Source organism: Actinia tenebrosa, unplaced genomic scaffold (genome assembly GCF_029948245.1).
Source record: "Actinia tenebrosa isolate PJP-AT-01 unplaced genomic scaffold, QUT_ActTen_1.0 PGA_scaffold6__47_contigs__length_16458017, whole genome shotgun sequence".
Lineage (NCBI taxonomy): Eukaryota > Metazoa > Cnidaria > Anthozoa > Actiniaria > Actiniidae > Actinia > Actinia tenebrosa.
The window spans coordinates 12,710,537-12,732,887 of NW_028292583.1; the positions used below are offsets into that span (position 1 = coordinate 12,710,537).

The 22,351-nt window shown below is 36.2% G+C and overlaps 1 protein-coding gene across 9 annotated transcripts; it reads left to right on the plus strand.

The window, feature by feature from the left end:
* Positions 1-4,877: 4,877 nt before the first annotated feature.
* Positions 4,878-21,478, plus strand: LOC116309075 (uncharacterized). 9 transcript variants are annotated; one of them, XM_089038888.1, is made up of 17 exons: positions 4,878-5,018; positions 5,377-5,456; positions 12,197-12,317; positions 12,546-12,581; positions 12,938-12,982; positions 14,417-14,467; positions 14,921-14,986; positions 15,507-15,545; positions 15,832-15,867; positions 16,069-16,110; positions 16,594-16,665; positions 17,106-17,323; positions 17,749-17,816; positions 17,953-17,986; positions 19,105-19,122; positions 19,589-19,684; positions 20,526-21,478. In XM_089038888.1, exons 1-17 carry the CDS (start codon positions 5,009-5,011, stop codon positions 20,814-20,816), a joined length of 1,323 nt encoding a protein of 440 aa, XP_088895014.1. In that variant the 5' UTR covers positions 4,878-5,008; the 3' UTR covers positions 20,817-21,478. The 9 variants fall into 9 exon arrangements, with proteins under 9 accessions (XP_088895014.1, XP_031575479.2, XP_031575488.1 ...); XM_031719619.2 differs by having other exon boundaries at positions 4,879-5,018; positions 16,066-16,110; XM_031719628.2 differs by lacking the exon at positions 16,069-16,110 and having other exon boundaries at positions 4,879-5,018.
* The last annotated feature ends 873 nt before the right edge of the window (positions 21,479-22,351 follow it).

Here is a 22,351-nt window from a genome sequence, read left to right on the forward strand (position 1 = left end):
CAACTTCATCAACATACATTCCCTCACATATATATATATATATGTATAAATACAGAAGTTCAATATATCCACTTGTAAAAGTTCCACCTTGTCAACTAGGGGAAAAAACTTTGTAATATAGAGGAAATGGTGTTGAATTATGTGCGTGTGGAATTCCCAAAGTCTGTAAATATAATTCTACATGTACGTTAGCAAGCAAAAACCCAAAAAACTCTGATATGTTGGGTTTCTTAACAGTGAGAATCATTCATGTGAAATGAGTCAAGTTTATTTTAAGGATCTGTCATGCAAGCTCATCAAAAAGCAGGGGTTTCCCCTATTTTAACAACAGTGTAAGGAAAGCATTGCCAACTTAAGACAAAAACCAATCTGTATTACTCGTAATCCTATTAGCACTGTTTCTTTTTACCAAAATTCTTTGTGATAGAATTACATAACGTATTTCAGGTTTTTGATTCCTTGAGTTTGTAAATAGAAACATTTTTGGATAAATCAAATGTTATGTTTACAGAGTAGAGAGTTATGGTAGGTATAAATACGAAGAACCTTTTGTTGTAAATAATCAAAAATACAATCCAACATACAAAGCTCTGCCAAGGAAAAAGCAAAAACGCTGCCTAATGCCAAGTAAATATTGAAAACCAATTCCTATTGGATAAAATACAAGACGGTTTAGTGTTAAACTGAAAGAAAGAAGCCAGTAAACAAATGATTTCTTTGTGTTCAACTAAAGTAACAAACTCATCAATTTTCCTACACAACAGGTTATGGTAAAACCTAAGATGGGAAATTATAAATTTGTGCTAAAAATAATTCAAGCTAGAAGTATATCTATAGCACAGAGACTCTGTTTATAGCACATAATATTACAATATTCCAAGATTCTTTGTAGAAAGTCATGTGGTTGGGCGAACAATTCGTCATGTGACACCTTCAAAGTGGGGGAAGATGTTGCAGGTACAAACGTGCTCACAAGTTTGCCAGACAATAAAAGCTGTTACCTTTACCTGGCCAACATTAAAACAAAACCGTTGAATAAACAAATTATCCACGCGTATTTACATGTGTGCCGTTGCTTTGACATTTCCTTTTTGGATTTGTTTGGAGTGAAAGGTCATTACATCAAAAATATTTTTTCTGTCCTAATCTTCCAACAACTTCACTTCATGAAAATATGAAAATATTCAAAATATACATTTTCTTTTGTATTTATCAATGTTATTTTCTTTTCTGGAATTTTCTTTTTAAGGAGTTTACTAAAAACTGCTAAGATTACTAAGGCCGATCACCAATAGGAGTATTAGTCTAATGTGAAGGCAAATAGGTATGATAGTCGATGAAGATCACCCGTTAATACTTTCTAGAGCAAAGGAAAATATTATTTATGGGAAGTTAAAAATTGGATACGTGGTCAAAATTAGGGGTGAAAACTGATAAAACCAAGTATTGAAAGGCAGAAAAACGACAACAATGAACGTCCACGAGGCAATTTAAAGTATCAAGGCGTAGCGTTGTCAATGTACCTGTAACAAGTCTAGCCTAACAGCTGTAAAAAGCCCAAAAGATCTTAAAGATGAATCGAAAAAAGAACACTTTGCTCTTCTCAGGAAGTCGAGTCTCCTTTAGCTTAAACATGAGGAAATCACTAAGTCCTCAACAAGTTATATAACTTAAGGAAAAACAGAGTCAAGAGCTTTTCAGTTGGAGAGCGAAACCTCTCATAATGTTTGTTATAAACCACGACCAAAACCTCGAGACTCTTTTGGCCGATCTTCAAGTTAAAAAACAGAAACTATGCTGCGTATTATACCTCTAACAGAGAATAGAAGAAATACAAATACGTGGAAGTAAAATCAAGGGGAAAAATATTGATATAATTTGCGATCATCGATTTGCAAGTTCGTTGATTTCAAATTTTAAAGCTACAAGTCAATAAGCTTAACTGTGGTTCATATCGTTAACGAGACTGTCTTAATGGAAATCTTTAGAGAAACTTTGAACAAATCAAGCTGATCTTTCAAAAATAATTCATAATCGACAAGTTAAAAAACCTTAGGAAAAAGAAAAACAAATTCTGAGGATAAACAATCGTACGAGTCGATAATATTTCTGTGAAGAAGCTGGCTTTCTCCTTAGGTATTCCAGTGTTTCTTACCTCTAAATTCACTCGTTTAGATCTGTTATACCACTCAGCTGTGTTGATGAATACTTCACACTTTCTCTTGTACCCAAAGCACGAATATTCAGTTGACAATAAAGGTTTTTTGTTTGAAATCTAATCAGAAAAAAAATTATACGAGTTATGGTGGGCAACCCGGCAATGGAAAGATTTTATAGCAAACTATCCGCGATTCTGATTGGTCCAAAAGTAAAACTCCTCATTCTTATATCGTTCTTATGAGGATTTTGATTGGTTGTCTTTTCGCGGCAGTGCGTAACTAATGACGTCATCTATGGGATTTTACCGCCAACTTCAAAATAAAATTTGTTGACGAGAAAAAATATAGAAAATAATCTCCTTAAAGATTCACCCTAAATTTTTAGCTTAAAAATTTTTGGGTATGAAGTAAAGTTTTAAAATAGTTATATTTTTTTGCTGGAGTATTCTGGTATGGTAATACGTTAGCACATGTAAAAAGCATGCTGATAAAAAGGACGCCTAATCTGAAGACACGGCATAAAGCGTCCACAAAACTTGCCCTAACACGACCAATCAAATGTTATTGTTTTGATTCAAAAACACAAATATTAATGAGACAGAATTGAAAAACTCTTTGTTTGAGGAAGTAAAGGTAATGGTATAGTTTTGAAGTGTGATGACATCATAACATAGCTATTTTTCTTTTCTCAAAGAAAAAAAACAATGAAAAAAAAACCACACTTACTGATATGAGATAAACAATCAAATGTTTGGCAAAACATAATTTTTAATGATAACTGAATAAATACAGAATTTATGATTGATTATGGTAGGTTTTTTCCGTAAAAACTGAAGATATTTTTTATAAAGGTGTAGCCAGTTGCCTTGTGACAAGCGTCATCATGATTTCAAAAAATTTAATTTGGATACAAAAGCCTCAGTCAGCATGTTATATTCTGGTACATTACATTTATATTATAACCTTTATTATCACCATCGATATTTCATACTAATACGGATTTTTTTCTCTCTTAATTATTATTTTTAAGTAAGTTTGGCAATCAGTATTTTATAGTATATACTAATTTGTAATAAGTTGTTTCTTTGCAATCAGTGACTTGTATTTAATTCCGTATCTGTTATTTTTCGATTTTTTGATAATTTTGTAGATATTTTAATTCGGCAGTGAAATAAAATATGATCAATATATCATTGACATATCTTTCTAATGACGCCGTGATGACGTCACGCTGTACTCATTTCTTCACTTCAACACACACAATTCACTCTCTCTAAGAATCCGATATTTATTATTAAGGTAGTTTACTAAACTGCTTTATTTTGTTATCGATTACTATTAATCTGTCTTTTTTAATGAAGGACTCTTAATACTAACGACGAAGCTTACTCATAGTGTCTTTTATCTAACGGAGCACCGTTTATTTTTTATTTGTGGGCATTGATGACGCAGCGGCGTAAAAACAAGTTGGCCGGATTTTAGGCATCCAAAAACACGTCAAGTGTTCTTTTGAAAAGGTAAAATAGAAGGGGGCATTTCATTTAGGGGGGAAGTCATAGAATATTTCCCCTCAGCTTTCACTACTTGGGAAGGCTTTGTCTTAGCTGACTGATCCCATTTTTCCACCAGGAGTTCGCCAAGTTGAAGTTTTAAGTGTATAACATAAGTTCAACAGAATATCGGTCGCTTTTAGTGGTCACTATGTAATGCTCAACATGTGAAAACTGGACAACTTTCCCACCCTCCGGGGTTCCCCGCGACGTGGCCGACTTTATTTTCTTCCCCTATCCTTCTGGAAATGGGAAATAGACTTTAGAATCTGGTGCGTTAATCCCAAAAGTTTGCACTTTTGAGGGGATCTAAGACAGAATTTCAAATGCCGTGGATTGTCTTGCCTTTGTTAGGAGGAATAATATCAATACACTGCCTCCGGGCGCAAAGCACCAAATGCACTACTGAGTTTAGCCGCCCATTGAGAAAAACTCGCCACACCCTTTTAGGTAAGTATGTGTTAATATGTGAGTTGCTATCATGAATTATAGCCTTGCGAGGGTTAGAACCTTAAACCAGAAGGAAGTTTCATCTACTCGTACTCTATCTCTCTCTAATCTCAGTGGACTTCGAGGGACATTTCTCGGCTCGGGCTTCCTGTGTTTTACCTTGTCGAACAAGTCGGTTCTCAAGTGTTTGCAACGGAAGTACAGTTTGTTTTTCTTCCTCCAAAAAAAAAATCAATTTTAATCCTATTTTGTAAATGATTTTGTTACTTTTTTTATACTAGATATTTGCTTTGATATCAAGACGACGGTTTGGACCCACCAAAAACAGGTAAAATCTTTTTTTGGATGACTCATAAAACAAAAGATTCACTGACCAACTTCAAGTAACTTGAAGAATGCTTTGACACAAGACTTTTTCCCTTCATTGCTCTCTCTTTTTCGTTATTTACCTTCTTGTTTTATCAGTTATTTCAGATTCCCAGGGTTTGGATTATTAATGTAAAATATGTCGAGCCCATTGTTAGAATCTTTGTTTATCAAATAACAGAAAAACAAAAAATCAACTTCTTTGCAATTTCTTTTATTGAAAACTCATTCATAAAATACAAAGAACAAGCAAAAGATTAACTAAATTTATTTTCTTCAAGCCTGAATTCTAAATACCTAAAGTATTTATCAGCCAATCAGAGGACATTATTGATGATTAATGACTTGCTATTTAATATATTCATAAGCGTCACTCCTTGTTGAACATACCAACACATTACCAACCCTTCCTCTCTCTACGAAACCACAAGATAGCTTCTTGTAGAACTTCTTAACCCTTCAAGAAAACTTATAACCATTAGTATGTCTGACGGTAAGTATGTATGGGCTGATAAAGAGAGTTCTGTAGGAATGATTGAATTTTTTAGAAAAGTTTGTTTGCTTAAAGAAATATTTAAAACTGAATTAATTGAAATCATCAAAACATCTGACCTTAGATAGGAATCTTTTATAGTTATATTTATGACCTTGTATGTCAAAGATCTCTTGATTTCATTCTTTACAATAATGAGTTTGATTATGATGAAGATATTCGAAGAGTTAATAAAGATTATTTAAGTCCAAATGATCAAGTACCTGTATATTTAAACATTATCGAGGCCTGCAAAATGATCTTCTACAAACCAGCTAAACTCACTGTAAAAACAACCTTGTTTGTGATTTTAAACCAGATGTTAGTGAAGCTCTGAGAAGAAGGAGAGAAAGACGTGAAAGACTGGCTAAAGAGCTTGAAAGTACCAATGTAGATGAGGTTGGTAATTGTTTTCCATCTTGCGTACATTTGATTGCTCATTTCACAGGATAATTGCCATTATGGCACGAGTTTTTAAAACCATTTCATTTTTAATCAATTAATCGATACTCATGGTTACTTATTTTTTAATTTGGTTATAATAATTTTTCGGTCATAAAGGAAAGTATTTTTAATCACACATAATCCAGGGGTGTTGTTTGTAAAAAGAATACCTCACAGGCAGAGCCATTAAAGCCTAAACAGTATGTCAAATACAGCAAGATATGTTAAGCTTTTCAAATTAGATTGTTTTTCTTTCATTAAATTCTTGCCTTTATCAACCAATTTCCTTATGATATTTTACATTTTAAAGCAGAAGTTTTTGTATTTTACCATTCTTATAGTACTGGTAATGTTGTATACTAAATTTTTGTCTTAATCGTCAGCATTTGTATAAATATCATGAACTATGCTTTTAACAGCCTTGTGACTGCTACGGTAATCGTTACAAATTTCATTATTTTCAGATGACGATATTAAATTTAAAATAATAAAATATATAGTAATTTCAAATATAAAATATTCAAGATATTTTTTTTTTTCTATGGGCAGTTTTGCAACACTAACATCAGATAATAAGAAAAATATAAAGCACACTAAGCTTGTTTGTATTATAAGTTGGTGATCTTAGCATTAAATAGAATTGACTTATTAGCATGATTGGCAATGAACATGGTGATAATGATGGTGATGATGATGATGATAATAATGGTGGTGAAGATGATGGTGGGATGATGATGATAATAATGGTGGTGAAGATGATGGTGGGATGATGATGATGTTGATGATGATATTGATGATGATTGATAGTGATCATCATGATGATAGTGATAGTGATGATGATGATTGATTGAACAAATTCTTCTTTGCAAAAAATCTTATATCATTGGTCTAAAAAAACATTCAAACGCTTGAAAAGTTTAAACGAGAATTAAGCCTAGTTAATCCTGGTAATGGACAAAATGACTGTTGTAGTTATAAAATTATTGTGTTAAAGAGTTTTGTAATTTAATACATTGTGTCCTTGAAACGTTTAAACAAGATAAATACTAGATTAATAACATAATCATTAATTAGTTTCTTTTAAAGTTACTGCAGTATCCCAAACCCAATCTATTTACAACTTCAATAATTATACTATATCAAGGTGTATCATATTGCCAATAATCAAATATACTATATCAAGGTGTAACATATTGGCAATAATCAAATTAATATACTATATCAAGGTGAAACATATTGACAATAATCAATCAAAGTAATTTCACTAGCCTTGGGCTAACATTGTCCACCATTCCACTCATTAGGTAGCTAGTCTTGAATTAGTTGATTATTGTCCCAGTATTTGAAATATTCAATAGACAGGAATGTCTGGTATAAACATCCTATTTTAGTAGATGTTTGTTTAGGATATCTGTTTAAATCTCGTGGAATAGAAAATATGTCTTTAAAATGTAATGCAAAATAATAATAATAATAAATATAATAACTTTATTATTTATAAAGGGCCTTTCCTTGTGCTCAAAGCGCTGTTTACAAGTATGATCAAAAAACTAATAGACAACTATTTAATCAAAAAACTAAATTTTAAAAAGATCTATACTTAAAATAAGTTAACCTAAAAAGATATGTCTTGTCTGATATAATTGATTTATATCAAATATGTATTAGAAATAGTGCACATATATATTGATCTATAATCACCATAAAACACTACTGGGTAATCCTATAATGATATTAAAATATATTTATCGCTATCACGATTAATGGTGAAGCTGATATCACTAACTATTTATTGCTAAAATCTATGTCACTTTGATTTATATTACTGGTATAATGTAAATAGAATAATAAGGATATAGATATATAGAACATTAATTATGGAATGGACACAGGGAATCGATTCCCATCTGGAGCTCAGAATTTTATAAGTATATTTTATTTTATTTTATCAAAATTTTCTATATATCTACAATGTAAAATATATTTTATGCCAACTGCAGAGACTGATTTATCAGTCTTCTGAGCCAGAGACTCAAGTTTAAGCTTTTAACACTGGATTGAATTTAGTAATTGAATTTTACTGTAGAAGGAAAACTGGAGATCCCAGTGAAGAGCCCTCGAAGAATAGCAGAGTATCAACAAACAACTCTACTCACATACGATATTAAATCTGAGAGGAGGCAAATTAGTGGCACACACCACCTGTGCTTCCCTAATAGCAATTACATCATTAGAATAATTATCATCATCATTATCACCATCATCTACATCATCATTACCATTTATCAGCAGTCCACCACCACCATGACCATCATGATGTAAACACTCATATATATTATTATCATCACCATCATCATCATCACCACCATCATCTACATCATCATTACCATGTATCAGCAGTCCACCACCACCATGACCATCATGATGTAAACACTCATATATATTATCATCATCACCATCATCACCATCACTGTCATCATCATTATCACCATCATCATCACCATCACCATCACCACCATCATTTTGAATTGTTTCAGTAGTGTGAGGGCGGCGTGTTAGATATCTCTCTGGGTTAATTGTGTCACCCTCCTTAAATAAAGTTTATTGTATTGTATTGTATTGTATCATCACCATCATCATCATCATTACAGAGTACCATCACTACCACCACCATGTATCAGTCCACTGCCACCATCACCATCACCATCACAAACACTGTATTAAAGAAAACTTGTCATCGCTAGTCACCACTGCAAAGTACAGCTGTGGAGCAGCTCAACAGGGTCACACTGAAAGCATGTGAAGGCGCCTCTGGCAGCCGCTATACAGTCCATGTATGACCCTGGAGCACAGCTCTAACCAGCTTGAATTAGTTAGGGTTGATTTGAGAGAGAGGAGGGAGGAAGGAAAAACCCTCTGAGTCAGAAAGAGAACCAACCACTCTCAGCTCACATAGAGTGAGTGGAATCGTACGGTATAATAACCTCAATTAATTATTATAGAAAATAAGTACTCCTGGGAAGAATTAGTAAAGAAATGATTCGCTTTATGTTACACAATATTATTCATAACAAATATAACTAAGTGATGATAAGATCACTTACATAATCCTTGTTAACACTGTCTACAGCAATTTAAGGTTTATTTATTTTAAATATTATCACGATTTATTATTGATATAAAAGATGTTAGGTTCTTGACATAGAAATAGTAGCAGCTGTCATACTTTAAAAAATTGATTCAATGCGAGATGATTGCCTTGAATCCTACATGAGAACACAGTGTCTAGCTCTTCCTCTATTCCTTGATAATTCTATACTTCAAGGCATCAATGTTAATGAGTTTTTTAGTAAGTGTTTGAACTAGATTGAAAATGCTTTAAGAGAGAAAATTTGGATGTTGCATTGCACAATATTATACATTCCACCATAATTGATGCTGATCTTCTGTTTTGCATTCCTATATAAAAGGTTTTCAAATATTTTCTTAGTAATAATGTATTTAGGTTATATTATATTATTTTAAAGCTTTTTACTTACCATGCTTAAAAATAATTCTTCAATTGTTTTAGAGCTAGCATTAGAGAACAGAAACACCAGAGATGGTAAAAGTGTGGGTGAAGAATGCATATTGAGTAGAAATGGGTGTGTAATCCTTGCACTGTACAAGAGTATGAGTCCTATAGTGTCTATGAATGATTGTTATACAAACTATCTGTTCTGTAAATGGCATCTTTTCAGTCATCTATGCAGATATTCTCTCCATAGTTTAGTAAGGAATTCCCATTGGAGTAAGAACAAATGTTGAACATGCCAAAAGCATGATAACTGTGGATCCTAAAGGTTTTAGAGTCTGGCTGAGATTGTGATGGTGTGTTAGTATGGTAAAATGATGCTCGTGTTACAAGCTGTAATCTCACCCCACTCTGCTGTCATTTACATATCAATACCTAGTCACTCTGTATACAATGTGTGCTACAAATGTGGCCTCAAAGACCACAAATACTTCACTATACTACAATATTACAACAGAAAGCCCCTAACACCAGTAAACAGAAAGCATGAATTTCATTATCAAGAAGTTTAATAACATTATACTGAGAATAAAAGATGTTTTAGGCTGTAACGGATTGATTGACAGTTGAGAGAGCACTCCAAGAGTCCTGGGTCTAATGTAAGATGATCCTATGAATGGCCCTGATATCAAGATACTTTACATACCAAAAGACCTTGGTGAATGTACTGACTGGGACACAGGGACAGTAGTTACTTCTGCTCACTCCTCAATCACTGCCTACTGGTAAACTCCTTTCTCTTGCTGAAGGACATTGCCAACTTCTTTGTTAACTCTCTCTTCATCCTTGATTTATTTTAAGACAGAGAAATATGGGAGACGTGAGTACCGTTTATCAGAATTTTGGTTTAAATTTTGATAGCTGTTGACTTTCATACTACAGACATACACACCCTTCTAGATCACAAATATCTGTTATCCAGTTCTGGTCTTGTGTTCAGTGTTTGCTAGTTATTTTGAGATTTGTCTGTTCTGTGATTCCAACATGCATAGACCTTGATTAGCTTTCAAACCTCTCATGGGGGGGAATGAGGTTTTTATACCTTAAAATATCTGTACAGAAGTACAAAAATAAAGAAATTATTACCCTGTCTTCTTTACCAAGCTACAGGGCTCCTACATTTAACCTGAAGAAAACTCCGACATTGCATCCAATTTGGTTACAAAACAGCCCTCTTCCTGCAATGTTTCGCTTTTACTTTAGCTCTCCATAAACCTACATTTAGTGCATACGTTTCAGCTTTGAACTCTCTTATTTAAATGTCACCTATCGTTCAGGGACAGAGATATGTTTTAATATTGTGTTCATCTAATGTATGCGATAATGACTCAAAAATTTAACTAAGATTTTTATTCGACATGCTAGAGTAATTGTTTCGATATTTGTATACGAGCAAACGTACAGTTCACATTAAATCGTTAACAGTTTGTAATGTATAATTAGCTGGTTGCATATTCAATGAACACCGATACATTTTAACTATGTTTGCGATAACATATTTTATAAGAATCCATAAGATTAAGATTTTGAACTGCGGGTTTTGCTATTCACTCTTGTTTTACCACATATTTGATTATGTTTTTAGTCTTGTACATATTTTATTAAATTATCCTTATTTTGTAAGAAAGAAGATTGCATGACTTAAAAACAAAGACTACAAACCTGTCTACATAATCAACATGGTCAACACGAAAACAATCGAATGTAAAATTTATTTTAGTAAGAGGTTCCTTACTCGTGTTGTTGTAAAAGACATTACATTTACGTTAGTAAAGTGCTTGGTACTATATTAGGGCATTTTATTTTGCTCACAGACCGTATCGAGTAGCCCAGAGGTCATTTACCCCGCCCTGTTCATCAGCTACATTCCTCGCATTCTTTAGCGCATTTTTACAGTATCTTACTCTATCCAAACCTTTTGACATTATTACCGTAATTTGCCTTGTAAGGATGACTTCTTGATTCGATATCAAGATTTTTTGCTTAAAAATCTAAAATTCTTAAAAAAGATGATATTATCATTTGTTTACCGCAAATAATCTTCAATGAATAACATCTCACATTTCACGCTACAGTTCTTTACATGTCTGACAAGATTTGCTTGCATTAAAAATACTTTTCTATTGATCCGATCCAAACCAGGTCGTCTGTCTCAAAAGTTTAAGTGCCAAGTCATTTAAGATTTCTGTTTTTTGTAAGTCGCAGAGTAGCTTTTTTAATCCAGATTGATGTCCACGTTTTAACAGAGAGATATTGTACAGCATGAGCGTGACAAATGCATCTCAGTAGGCAGGGTTCCTTTTATCTTTTTATCATCTCTATAGTGTTGTCTCCTTAATCTCTTCTAAGTGAAGCCATTTCAGCTCTTTTTTTAAGCCCTTTTCTGTGGAGCGTAGGATAAATAAAATTCCGTTTATTTGAGGAATTCTGTAACATAATATGGTAATCATTCATAGTATTATAGGAATACTGTATCATAGATTTACTGTTTTGTTCATGTTAAAATAGAATTTCTTTTTCTCTTCCTATTTCTTTCTCGTGTTTTTAAATTTCTTCGTTTTGTTGCGCATTATATCCTATATCGCATTTATCGTTCCCGCACTTGTATTATAGTAAGAAACAACATTGATAGAAATGGCTTGGTGCTGTGTGAGGTCACGCTACTAGGATAACATTACACATAATAAAGTAGTATCCTGCTCTAAAACGTACTTGACAATCTTCAATGACGTCGTAGCAAAATCCTTCACGAATCAAACAATTCAACACAAATTCTTTCATTTGTATAGGAATTCGTATCTAAGAGTCGTGTTGATTTTATATCAGATAGCAAAAGTTCCCATAGTAACGAAAACATTCGATTTAACGCTTGGAATATTTGCGTACAATATGTACATGGTGAAGAGCTAACCCGGGGAAAGCGGAGTATACATGCTGAGTGATCAATGAAGCCCCGTTGTGGTCGCAAAAGGGTACTGTTAGATTACCGGGTCTGTTCTCAGTATTCAAGTAACGAAAGCATTTGAAACAAAGGAAAAAAGATGATTGATGACGTTTTTTGTTCCTGTAAAGATTGGTTTAATTAATGAGTTTTTAATGAGGTTGATCGTTATGTTTATAGGACGATGCAGCTGCTAGACGTGAGGCAAGACGAAGGGAACGCGAGGCCAGACGAAAAGAGCGCGAAGCTGAATCGACAGCTGATGATGAAAGCGCGCGATCACGCCGCCGCAGAAAAGAAGGTAAGGACTTCCCGACCTGACGATGGTGTATCGATCTGACCCGTATGATTATTGATCTGCGTCGTGTAGTCTTCGTTACTGTCGTAGAGTTATCGATCTTTGTGTTAAATTATATTTGCTTGTCATAGAGGCGACTTATCGTTGCTTCATATCTCAATTATTTCCTTGTACTTTCTTTTGCTTCTAATAATAATTAATAACAATAACTATTAATAATTTTTAAAACAGAGTCTGATGAGTCTACTCTAACTCGTTCAGAGAGAGGTATTTTTACTTTTCATTTATTCATTTGTAAATGTCTCTCTCGCCAACACCTGGTGCTCTGATAACACAGGGATCCCATTCACTCTAATGCATCCAGTAGACCTGCCAATCATCCCAGCCCCTCCCCCTGTATTGATCAGCTATAACAATTCTCCTGACCCCCACCCCCTGCGGTAACATAGATCAAGCAATAACCTGTATCAGTTTCAATACCCCTTCCCTCCCCCCCCACTGGTGACCCCTGGAAGCGATGGAGGAGTATCAGAGTATCAAATCTTGGATCAATCCCTCCTTTTCTTATCTTATCTTGTAATGTTCTTCATACATAAATACTTGGTTAACATTTCAACTAACAGATTCAGAAAACGACAGGGCTTCAGCTCGTCGCCGTCGTGAGAGAGGTACTGATAACTAGTAACCATATTAGGCTCTACGTTTCCTTAGCAACGAAAACATGTCTGGCACGTGATGAATGTCATGGTCGTGTTTTAGTGAAGGGTTGTCCATTGAATACTAAATACTGCATGCTCGCTGGTGTTAAGTCCTTGTTAGCCTCATTCCCAACCGGTAGACTGTATTCATGCTCGCTGGTGTTAAGTCCTCGTTAGCCTCATTCCCAACCAGTAGACTGTATTCATGCTCGCTGGTGTTAAGTCCTCGTTAGCCTCATTCCCAACCGGTAGACTGTATTCATGCTCGCTGGTGTTAAGTCCTCGTTAGCCTCATTCCCAACCGGTAGACTGTATGCATGCTCGCTGGTGTTAAGTCCTCGTTAGCCTCATTCCCAACCGGTAGACTGTATTCATGCTCGCTGGTGTTAAGTCCTCGTTAGCCTCATTCCCAACCGGTAGACTGTATTCATGCTCGCTGGTGTTAAGTCCTCGTTAGCCTCATTCCCAACCGGTAGACTGTATTCAGTGGACAATCTTGTCGTCAATATTATCGGCCTTTTCTAAATGTCATAATATAGTTATAGAATTCTTTAATGTGTACTGAATTTATTTGCCCACCCCGAGATAGCGAACAAGGTGCATTATGGTCTAGATTGGGTACATTTTTATTTTATGCGCATGCCTTATATGGTGTTATTTGCCCAAGCTAGATCACAATGCATCCTGTTTGTCGGTCTCAGGAAAGGTATATGCCTTGTTTTAAGCTTAAGACAGTAGCACCAAATTGATTAGTTTGAGTACAAAAAGACATCTCGCAAGTATATCGTTAGCATATACAGAGTATAAACATAGCGATCATGCCGATAGTGTACGATCTATAGATCGTTTTCTCGAGGTTGCGTGCGCATCCAAATTTAAGGAACTTGACGGGCCACGATACCAGAACACGAGTATTATCATGCATTGCTATGAAATGTTTTTCGATAAGAATTCATAATATCGATTATTCTCCTCTTTAAATATAAAACTGTCTTCTGAATTTTACTGAATTTGCATTTTCTCAGTTTTGTGGCCCGTTAAGTTGGATGCGCACGCAACCTTGAAAAAACGGTCTATTGTCTGATCTTATCGTTCAAAGGATTTGTTTTACGACGTTTGTTAGTCTGTTAAAAGAATGATCTCCATCTTAGAGGGCAAGGTCAGCACCACACTCGACAGTTTAGATTCATTTACTTATATGGGTTCCTTAAGACACGGGTCATTAGGCCAGTATTTAAAGCCAGGAATGCGCCTCGTCTGTCACGACATGTTGTATTTACGCTCACCATCACGTTAATTTGCGTGTCTTTCGTCGTTCATTACATCACATCCAGCCCACCCCTGTGCCCTTCATGTATTCTATACAACATTATACACGTATCTTACACATATCCATCATGACAGAACAACAGCAGGAGGAAGAGGTAAAGGCAGAAAGGCAACGCCAAGAGAGAGGTACACTTGCGCACATCGTTATCATCTTTTTTTAATATCTGTCTTTAAGAGATCAATCATTTGTTCATTAGTATCAGTATAAGAGTTGGGAACTGGTCTTAATTTAATACCGGGGGGGGGGGGGGGGGGGGGGGAGAGGTCAAAAAGGTAGAATCCCAGCAATGATTAGGGCATGAAAAAATACTAGATTTACATACGTAATTCCAAATTGATCTTTGAGCCGTGCCATGATATAGATCAGCCCTAAAGGTTGTTTCAGGTTTCTATCTTAGCCGTTAGTTAGCCGTGCCCTGATATAGATCAGTCTATAGATCGGCCCAGAAGTTGTTTGACGGTCGATGGGAAAGAATATTTCTTACTTCTAACCTGAATACCTTGTTATTTTACGGCCAGTCCCCTACAGACATGATAACATTTCGCTTCATACTCACATACTCGTTTCACTTACTAAAGAACGCGAAGAGGCAGAAGCACGAGAAAAAGAAGAGAGGGAACGGGAACGAGAACGTCGAAGAAGAGGTAAAACATTCTCTCCACTCTCGTCTCTTCATTCTTTGTCCCGTTTGACTTGTAACAACTAAACATAGATAAAAGTTATTTAGTTGAAGGGAAAATCCAACAATCAATATTATTAGAATAACTAACTTTTCTATAATTCTCTTTTATTATTCTGTCTTGTTAATGCTCTAAAAAACTTATCTCAGTACTGACAGGCATTGGGACAGATGTTACCTTGACAGGAAATGACGTCCCCGCATGGTGCCCAAGCCAAACTTTTTGTTATTGTTTATGACGTCATTGGTTACGTCATTATATCTTGTGGTGACGTCATGATATCATGTGGTGACGTCATCGTATCTTGTTGTGACGTCGTCATATCTTGGGGTGACGTCATCGTATCTCGTGGTGACGTCATCATATCTTGTGGTGACGTCATCATATCTAGAGGTGACGTCATTATATGGGTATCAAGGAATTCCATCCACCTTCAGTATTGCTATTTAAGTCATCCAATCGTTTTAATGTCATTTTGTTACAGAGGAGCAGGAAGCTGAGGAAAGAAGTCGACGTAGACAAGGTATTCCTACTCTTTCTTGTTCTTTTTATACAAACTACATTCTTATTCTTTTCTTAATCTTATTGTCACGTGATATTGAATACATCTTTATTCACTGGTATTCTATTGTTCGAGCATTGTGTCATTTGTTTCGGCTTTGCACGTGTATTGTTTAATATTTACGTATCAGTTGTCATGGTTACCTTCATCTATTACGTATCAATTGCTATGGTAACGTGCACTCAATACGCATGCGTTCCCATGTCAACGTCCAATGATAACGTATCATCATTTCATCATATGTCAGAAGAGGAAGAGAACGATCGACGCAGAAGACAGAAAGGTACATTCACCTTCTATTCATTTCCATTCTCTCCCTTTCCCATTTTTCCCTTTATTATTATTTTTCTCTTTCTTTTTTCCTTCCTTTTTCCCATTTTTATTACATTTTCTTCCATTTACTCTGAGCCATTAATGCTAGACTATTCCCTGTCATATATCAGTCATCTGTTCCCAGCTAATGCTACTAATACTTTAACAGCAGAAGCAGAACGTTCATACAACTCACGGCGTGGTTATCACCGAGGTACAAACGTCTGCCAATATTTATTATACACTTATCCACATACGCACTAACACATCCTTGCGTTTAACCAAGGCTTAAGCCGAAAAAAATGGTCTAACCAGAAGCAAAGCAGGTTTAACCAGAAACAAAACAGATTTATCCAAGAGCAAAACTGGTTAAACCTTAAACGAAGAGGAAGTTTGATTAGCTGAGAATTACTCTAGTTATTCTTACGACAATACTTGTAACATCAAAATTGTAATAATATGATAATATTTTATGATTATTAATTATTTAATTAATGGATATTTAACACGAGCACGACTAAGATTGAAATCTTCTGCATTGCTGTATTGATGTTACTTCATGTATTATTAGCTATTTACCAATAATTTAATAATATAGCGTCCGCTTGATCCGTGAAGAGTATGAAGTCCAGCGGGTGCGAGAGTATTGATGTGTAAGGCGAAGTGTGTTAATCTAAACATACTGTGTGGTTTGCAGATGAAGAAAACGACGATGAAGAGGAAGAAAAAGAAGACACAATCTTCGAAACGATGTCTCCGCAGAAGAAAGGTAATAATAAATAAATAAATCAAATCAACTAATTGCAAGGTTACGAAAATTCCCAAGAGAGTCCGCAAAGACAAAAACATTGCGGCAATCTTGGTACGGTTAACAATGGATACTAATAGGAAAAATCTTATGTTAAATGGCATCAACATGGCTGCTATGACGTAACGTGAGAGCGAAAACAGATGGAGACTCCTTCTTTTTTCCCAAAAACAAACAAACAAACAAAAACTGGTCATCACTAATCACCACCGCAAGTACAGCAGTGGTGCAGCTTGACGGGGTTCAAATGAGACCATGCGAAGGCGTCTCTGGCAGCCGCTATACGCTCCATGTATGACCCCGGGGCACAACCCTTTACCAGTTTGAATTAGTAAGGGTTGATTTGAGCTGTGATGTTCCTGTTTCTTAGCATTTTCACTTTCCTTCTTATCTTCCTTTAGCCTCTATTTTGGAGGGTCTTGCGGAAGAATTCCGTCGAATCGTGGAGCAGCGTGAAGCTAAGGGACAGATGGTAGCAGTATCAGCCCAAGAGTTGGACGAACTTGACCTTAAAGTGCGTTCGTTACGAACACAAGTCCGCAAGGCTGAGGAGAACAACAACCAACTTAACAAACAAAAACGAGAAATCGATGAAAAGCTTAAGAAGAATGAAAATGAGGCAAGTAGATAACGTGGATATCACGAAGAGTGAGTGTGGAAGCACTGGTGGCGTGCGCTGCTAATGCGCCGCCTCTCACCAATGCGGCCCGAGTTCGAGTCCTGCCAATCTCGATGTCGTATGTGAGTAGAGTTGCTTCGAGGGTTTTCCTCCGGGTCCTCCGGTTTTCCTCCGGGTCCTCCGGTTTTCCTCCCTCCTCAGAAATCAACTTCTAAATTCTAATTCGATCTTTAGGCTTTCACTTAATATTGAGCCTAGCTCTGTTGTGATTGTCCCACGCTGTGATACGACAAAGCTTTGTAGATTAGAAGTGAATTAAGAGTGAATACAAAATAATGGGTTTTAAAAGTTTTTTTTATCATAATGCTTGATAAATATTTTCTATTGGTTGAAATGCTAAATTTTACTGTTTGATTGGTTTACAGCTTAACAAACTACGTAACGAGCTTCAGACTGCAGAAGCAGAGAACGAGTTGGCCATTAAAGAAGGAAAGTAAGTAAACCCTTCCCGTCACTTCACATTCTTTCACCTTGGCTTTCTGTTGAACGATTGTTGGGTTGTTACTGTTGTTGCGAGAGGAAATAAGTTTTAGTTACTTTGTTTATTGTTTTTCCCCTATCAATTTCAGGAAAGTTGCACCTAAACTACCAACTGGACCTGCTGTAAGTAATGTCTTGAGCTGAGCCTGCGATTCTGCGCATGACAGTCCTTGTCCTTACTGCACATGACACAGTCCTTGTCCTTACTGCACATGACACAGTCCTTGTCCTTACAGCGCATGACACAGTCCTTGTCCTTACTGCGCATGACACAGTCCTTGTCCTTACTGCGCATGACACAGTCCTTGTCCTTACTGCACATGACACAGTCCTTGTCCTTACTGCGCATGACACAGTCCTTGTCCTTACTGCACATGACACAGTCCTTGTCCTTACTGCGCATGACACAGTCCTTGTCCTTACTGCACATGACACAGTCCTTGTCCTTACAGCGCATGACACAGTCCTTGTCCTTACTGCGCATGACACAGTCCTTGTCCTTACTGCGCATGACACAGTCCTTGTCCTTACTGCGCATGACACAGTCCTTGTCCTTACTGCGCATGACACAGTCCTTGTCCTTACTGCGCATGACACAGTCCTTGTCCTTACTGCGCATGACACAGTCCTTGTCCTTACTGCGCATGACAGTCCTTGTCCTTACTGCGCATGACACAGTCCTTGTCCTTACTGCGCATGACACAGTCCTTGTCCTTACTGCACATGACACAGTCCTTGTCCTTACTGCGCATGACAGTCCTTGTCCTTACTGCTCATGACACAGTCCTTGTCCTTACTGCACATGACACAGTCCTTGTCCTTACTGCACATGACACAGTCCTTGTCCTTACTGCACATGACACAGTCCTTGTCCTTACTGCGCATGACAGTCCTTGTCCTTACTGCACATGACACAGTCCTTGTCCTTACAGCGCATGACACAGTCCTTGTCCTTACTGCGCATGACACAGTCCTTGTCCTTACTGCGCATGACAGAGTCCTCGTTCTTACTGCACATGACACAGTCCTTGTCCTTACAGCGCATGACACAGTCCTTGTCCTTACTGCGCATGACACAGTCCTTGTCCTTACTGCGCATGACAGAGTCCTCGTTCTTACTGCACATGACACAGTCCTTGTCCTTACTGCACATGACACAGTCCTTGTCCTTACTGCGCATGACACAGTCCTTGTCCTTACTGCGCAATCTCTAATTCTATTTTTTAAATCTTTTTCAACAGAAAAAGAAGGCTTCTCCAGTAAGTATTTTTTTATTAATTTATTAATTTTATTTGACTTACGAATATTTTGATACATACTTTCATTTAAAAATAACTTTAATGGCAAGCTATTTTGCTGACTGCTATTTTGAGAGTAAGATAGTCTTTTTTCGAAACATGCTGAAAATCCGATCGCGACGAGGTTTGATATTTTGATATTTTGTTCGGACTTGTTCGTTCGGCCTTCAATAGTCGTTACTTCAAAGCAAGTGATACCACAGGGAACCTACTTAAACCAGCACAGCAACAGAAGAACACTAGAACACTTAACAGGGTGAACAGGTTTCTTAACAGGCTGAACAGGTTTCTTAACCGCACCACAGGAAACCCAAGGAACGTTTTTTCGAGGTACGAAAAATTGTTCCTTGGGTTTTTTTGTATTTGGTGTTTTGTATTCGTAGTGAGTTGTCCACTAATGATGTGTTTGTTTGGTGTGTTATATTAGTTTGGTGGTGGATTCATTAATGTTGTCCGTAAAGCTCAGTCTGCTGCCTGGGAAGAGAAGTTTAAAGCCATGAAAGACAAGAAGAAGGGTTCTGAGGTAAAAATAATAAATATCTTCAATATGTAATGACAGTGCAGAAAAACGGTGTTTGGCCTTTCGCCATAAGGACAGCTTTACACATTTAAGCTCAAGATTTTGTAAACACGTTCTTTTGGAGCCAAATAGCAAAATATCAAATGCGGCCAAAATTTATTAAATGCGTATTTGAGATAAGCCGTGTACTTTGGGAGAGGTGATATTTTGATAAGCAGAAAAACTGACGTTTTCGTGAATACTAATAAGTAGATTTACTCTAATTCGATAAAATTTCGTCACAAGTTTCCAGCAGCAGTGACACAAATGAAACGCTTAAAAATTTGGAGTATTAAACTCAGTTAAATTAAAAAATCGTGAAGGTAGAGGGCTTGTCGTTTTTCTGCCCTGTCGTACAATCCAGTTCTCGTTTATCTCTTCTATTCGTGTGCTTGTTCCTGTATTTTTTCGGTTTTTATTCGTATATTCTCGTATCGTGCTCGGGAGTGCTCGGTTAGTTATTGTGCGGTATTTTTTTGATTATCTTTTTTTGTCTCGTTTCTCATTCGTATGATCTCGTATCGTGTTCGGGAGATGGTCGGTTTGTTATCGGGTGTTGGTCATTGTGCGGTATTTTTTTATTCCCTTTTTTTGTCTCGTTTCTCATTCGTATGATCTCGTATCGTGTTCGGGAGATAGTCGGTTTGTTATCGGGTGTTAGTCATTTTGCAGTATTTTTTTTAATCCCTTTTTTTGGTCTCGTTTCTCATTCGTATGATCTCGTATCGTGTTCGGGAGATGGTCGGTTTGTTATCGGGTGTTTGTGAATGATACACATGATAGTATCGATATTCTATTCTTACAGCCTAAGCCCGACTGGGTGACCAAAGTAAAGAAGCCAGAAAACCCTCTTATCGCCATCAAAAAACCCGCGCCATCAGCAGCAAAACCAGAAGAAAAGAAACCACAATGGGCTCAAACCAAACTGAAGAAAGGTGGAGGAGGGCGTGATGATGCTGGCACCAAATTCGAGAAAAGACCTGACTGGTCCGCACGTTCACTCAAGAAAACTGAAAAGAAAGATGAGGACGATGATGACAGGGTGACCAAGAGACACGACTGGAGGGAAGGACTGAAGGCATCAGACAAGAAGTGAACAATTATTACAACCATTATTAACCCTTTTGCTTTTGATTTATCTAGTTTAAAAAATGACCTAAATGAAAAATGGATGTTTCTTTCAGTAATATAGGAATCAATGTTGTTGTATTGTTAAGACTCATTCCAAGCCTTACTCGTGCCTTATGTCCGGGGACAGCCTGAGAGCAAGATTTTACTTTAATGCCTTTGCGTTATTCGCAACATCATGATGTCCGGGATCCTTACACTACACCTTTCCCGTGGCCACCCCTGTTAGGCTTGGATTATCATTCTAGTTAAGATCAGCATCAATATGTGGTACAGCTCTCTTAGGTTTTCAGCTGGAATAATAAAAGGAAGAAGTATTTTAGATCCATTATATTTTTATACTTCATATTAAGATAATGTTTTTTATTTGATCAAAATGGAAAGTTTACTCCAATCATTATGCATTATAGCAGTTATATCAGGTAACGTTCAAATGCTCTCATTTGATTGGCTATTAACTTTACCATCTATAAAGTCATAACAGCTTTTTTATTTTTATACCGTTGAACAAATATTTGGATGCCATGACATCTCAGTAATTAACTTTAGTCTTCCGTTTCACAAAACCATAGTGAACGAATTTTGTAACTATTTTAATGTCTGAATGGAATAAATTTCCAATTCCTTGCACTTTCATCTCTTGTTATTATTACTTATCTCTACAGTCCTATTTTATTCTCCCAAATTTCTTATTCAAAACTAGTTATAAAAACGCATCCTTTCTAGCTATAAAACACAAATGCCTACCCCATCAAACCCCAAAATGGCCAAAAATAACCCATTTTGCACACTTCATAAATAATGCATATTTTCCAAAAAGGTGTGAAAATAACCCAAAATGCATCAAAACCATGTCGATACTTTTTGCCCCAAAATATCCAAAAATGACCTATTTTGCATCCTTCATAAATAATGCATATTTTCTTAAAAGGTGTGAAAATGCCTCAAAATTCATCAAAACCATGGGCTATAGTCCATGCTTTTTGCCCCAAAATGGCCAAAAATGACCTATTTTGCATCCTTCATAAATAATGCATATTTTCCCAAAAGGTGTGAAAATGGCCCAAAATTCGTCAAAACCATGGGCTATAGTCCGTGCTTTTTGCCCCAAAATGGCCAAAAATTACGTATTTTGCATCCCTCATAAATAATGCATATTTTCCCAAAAAGCGTCCATGCTTTTTGCCCCAAAATGGCAAAAAATGACCTTTTTTGCATCCTTCATAAATAATGCATATTTTTTTTAAAGGTGTGAAAATGGCCCAAAATTCGTCAAAACCATGGGCTATAGTCCATGCTTTTTGCCCCAAAATGGCCAAAAATGACCTTTTTTGCATCCTTCATAAAAAATGCATATTTTCTTAAAAGGTGTGAAAATGAACTAAAATTCGTTAAACCATGGGCTATAGTCCATGCTTTTTGCCCGAAATGGCCAAAAATGACCTATTTTCCATCCTTCATAAATAATGCATATTTTCTTAAAAGGTGTGAAAATGGCAAGAA

Excerpts from the sequence above, each read along its gene's own strand:
- LOC116309075 (XM_031719619.2), top strand. Across the intron at positions 5,457-12,196 it reads AAAGTACCAATGTAGATGAG|GACGATGCAGCTGCTAGACG; the intron begins GTTGGTAATTGT and ends TTATGTTTATAG. Across the intron at positions 12,983-14,416 it reads TCGTCGCCGTCGTGAGAGAG|AACAACAGCAGGAGGAAGAG; the intron begins GTACTGATAACT and ends CCATCATGACAG.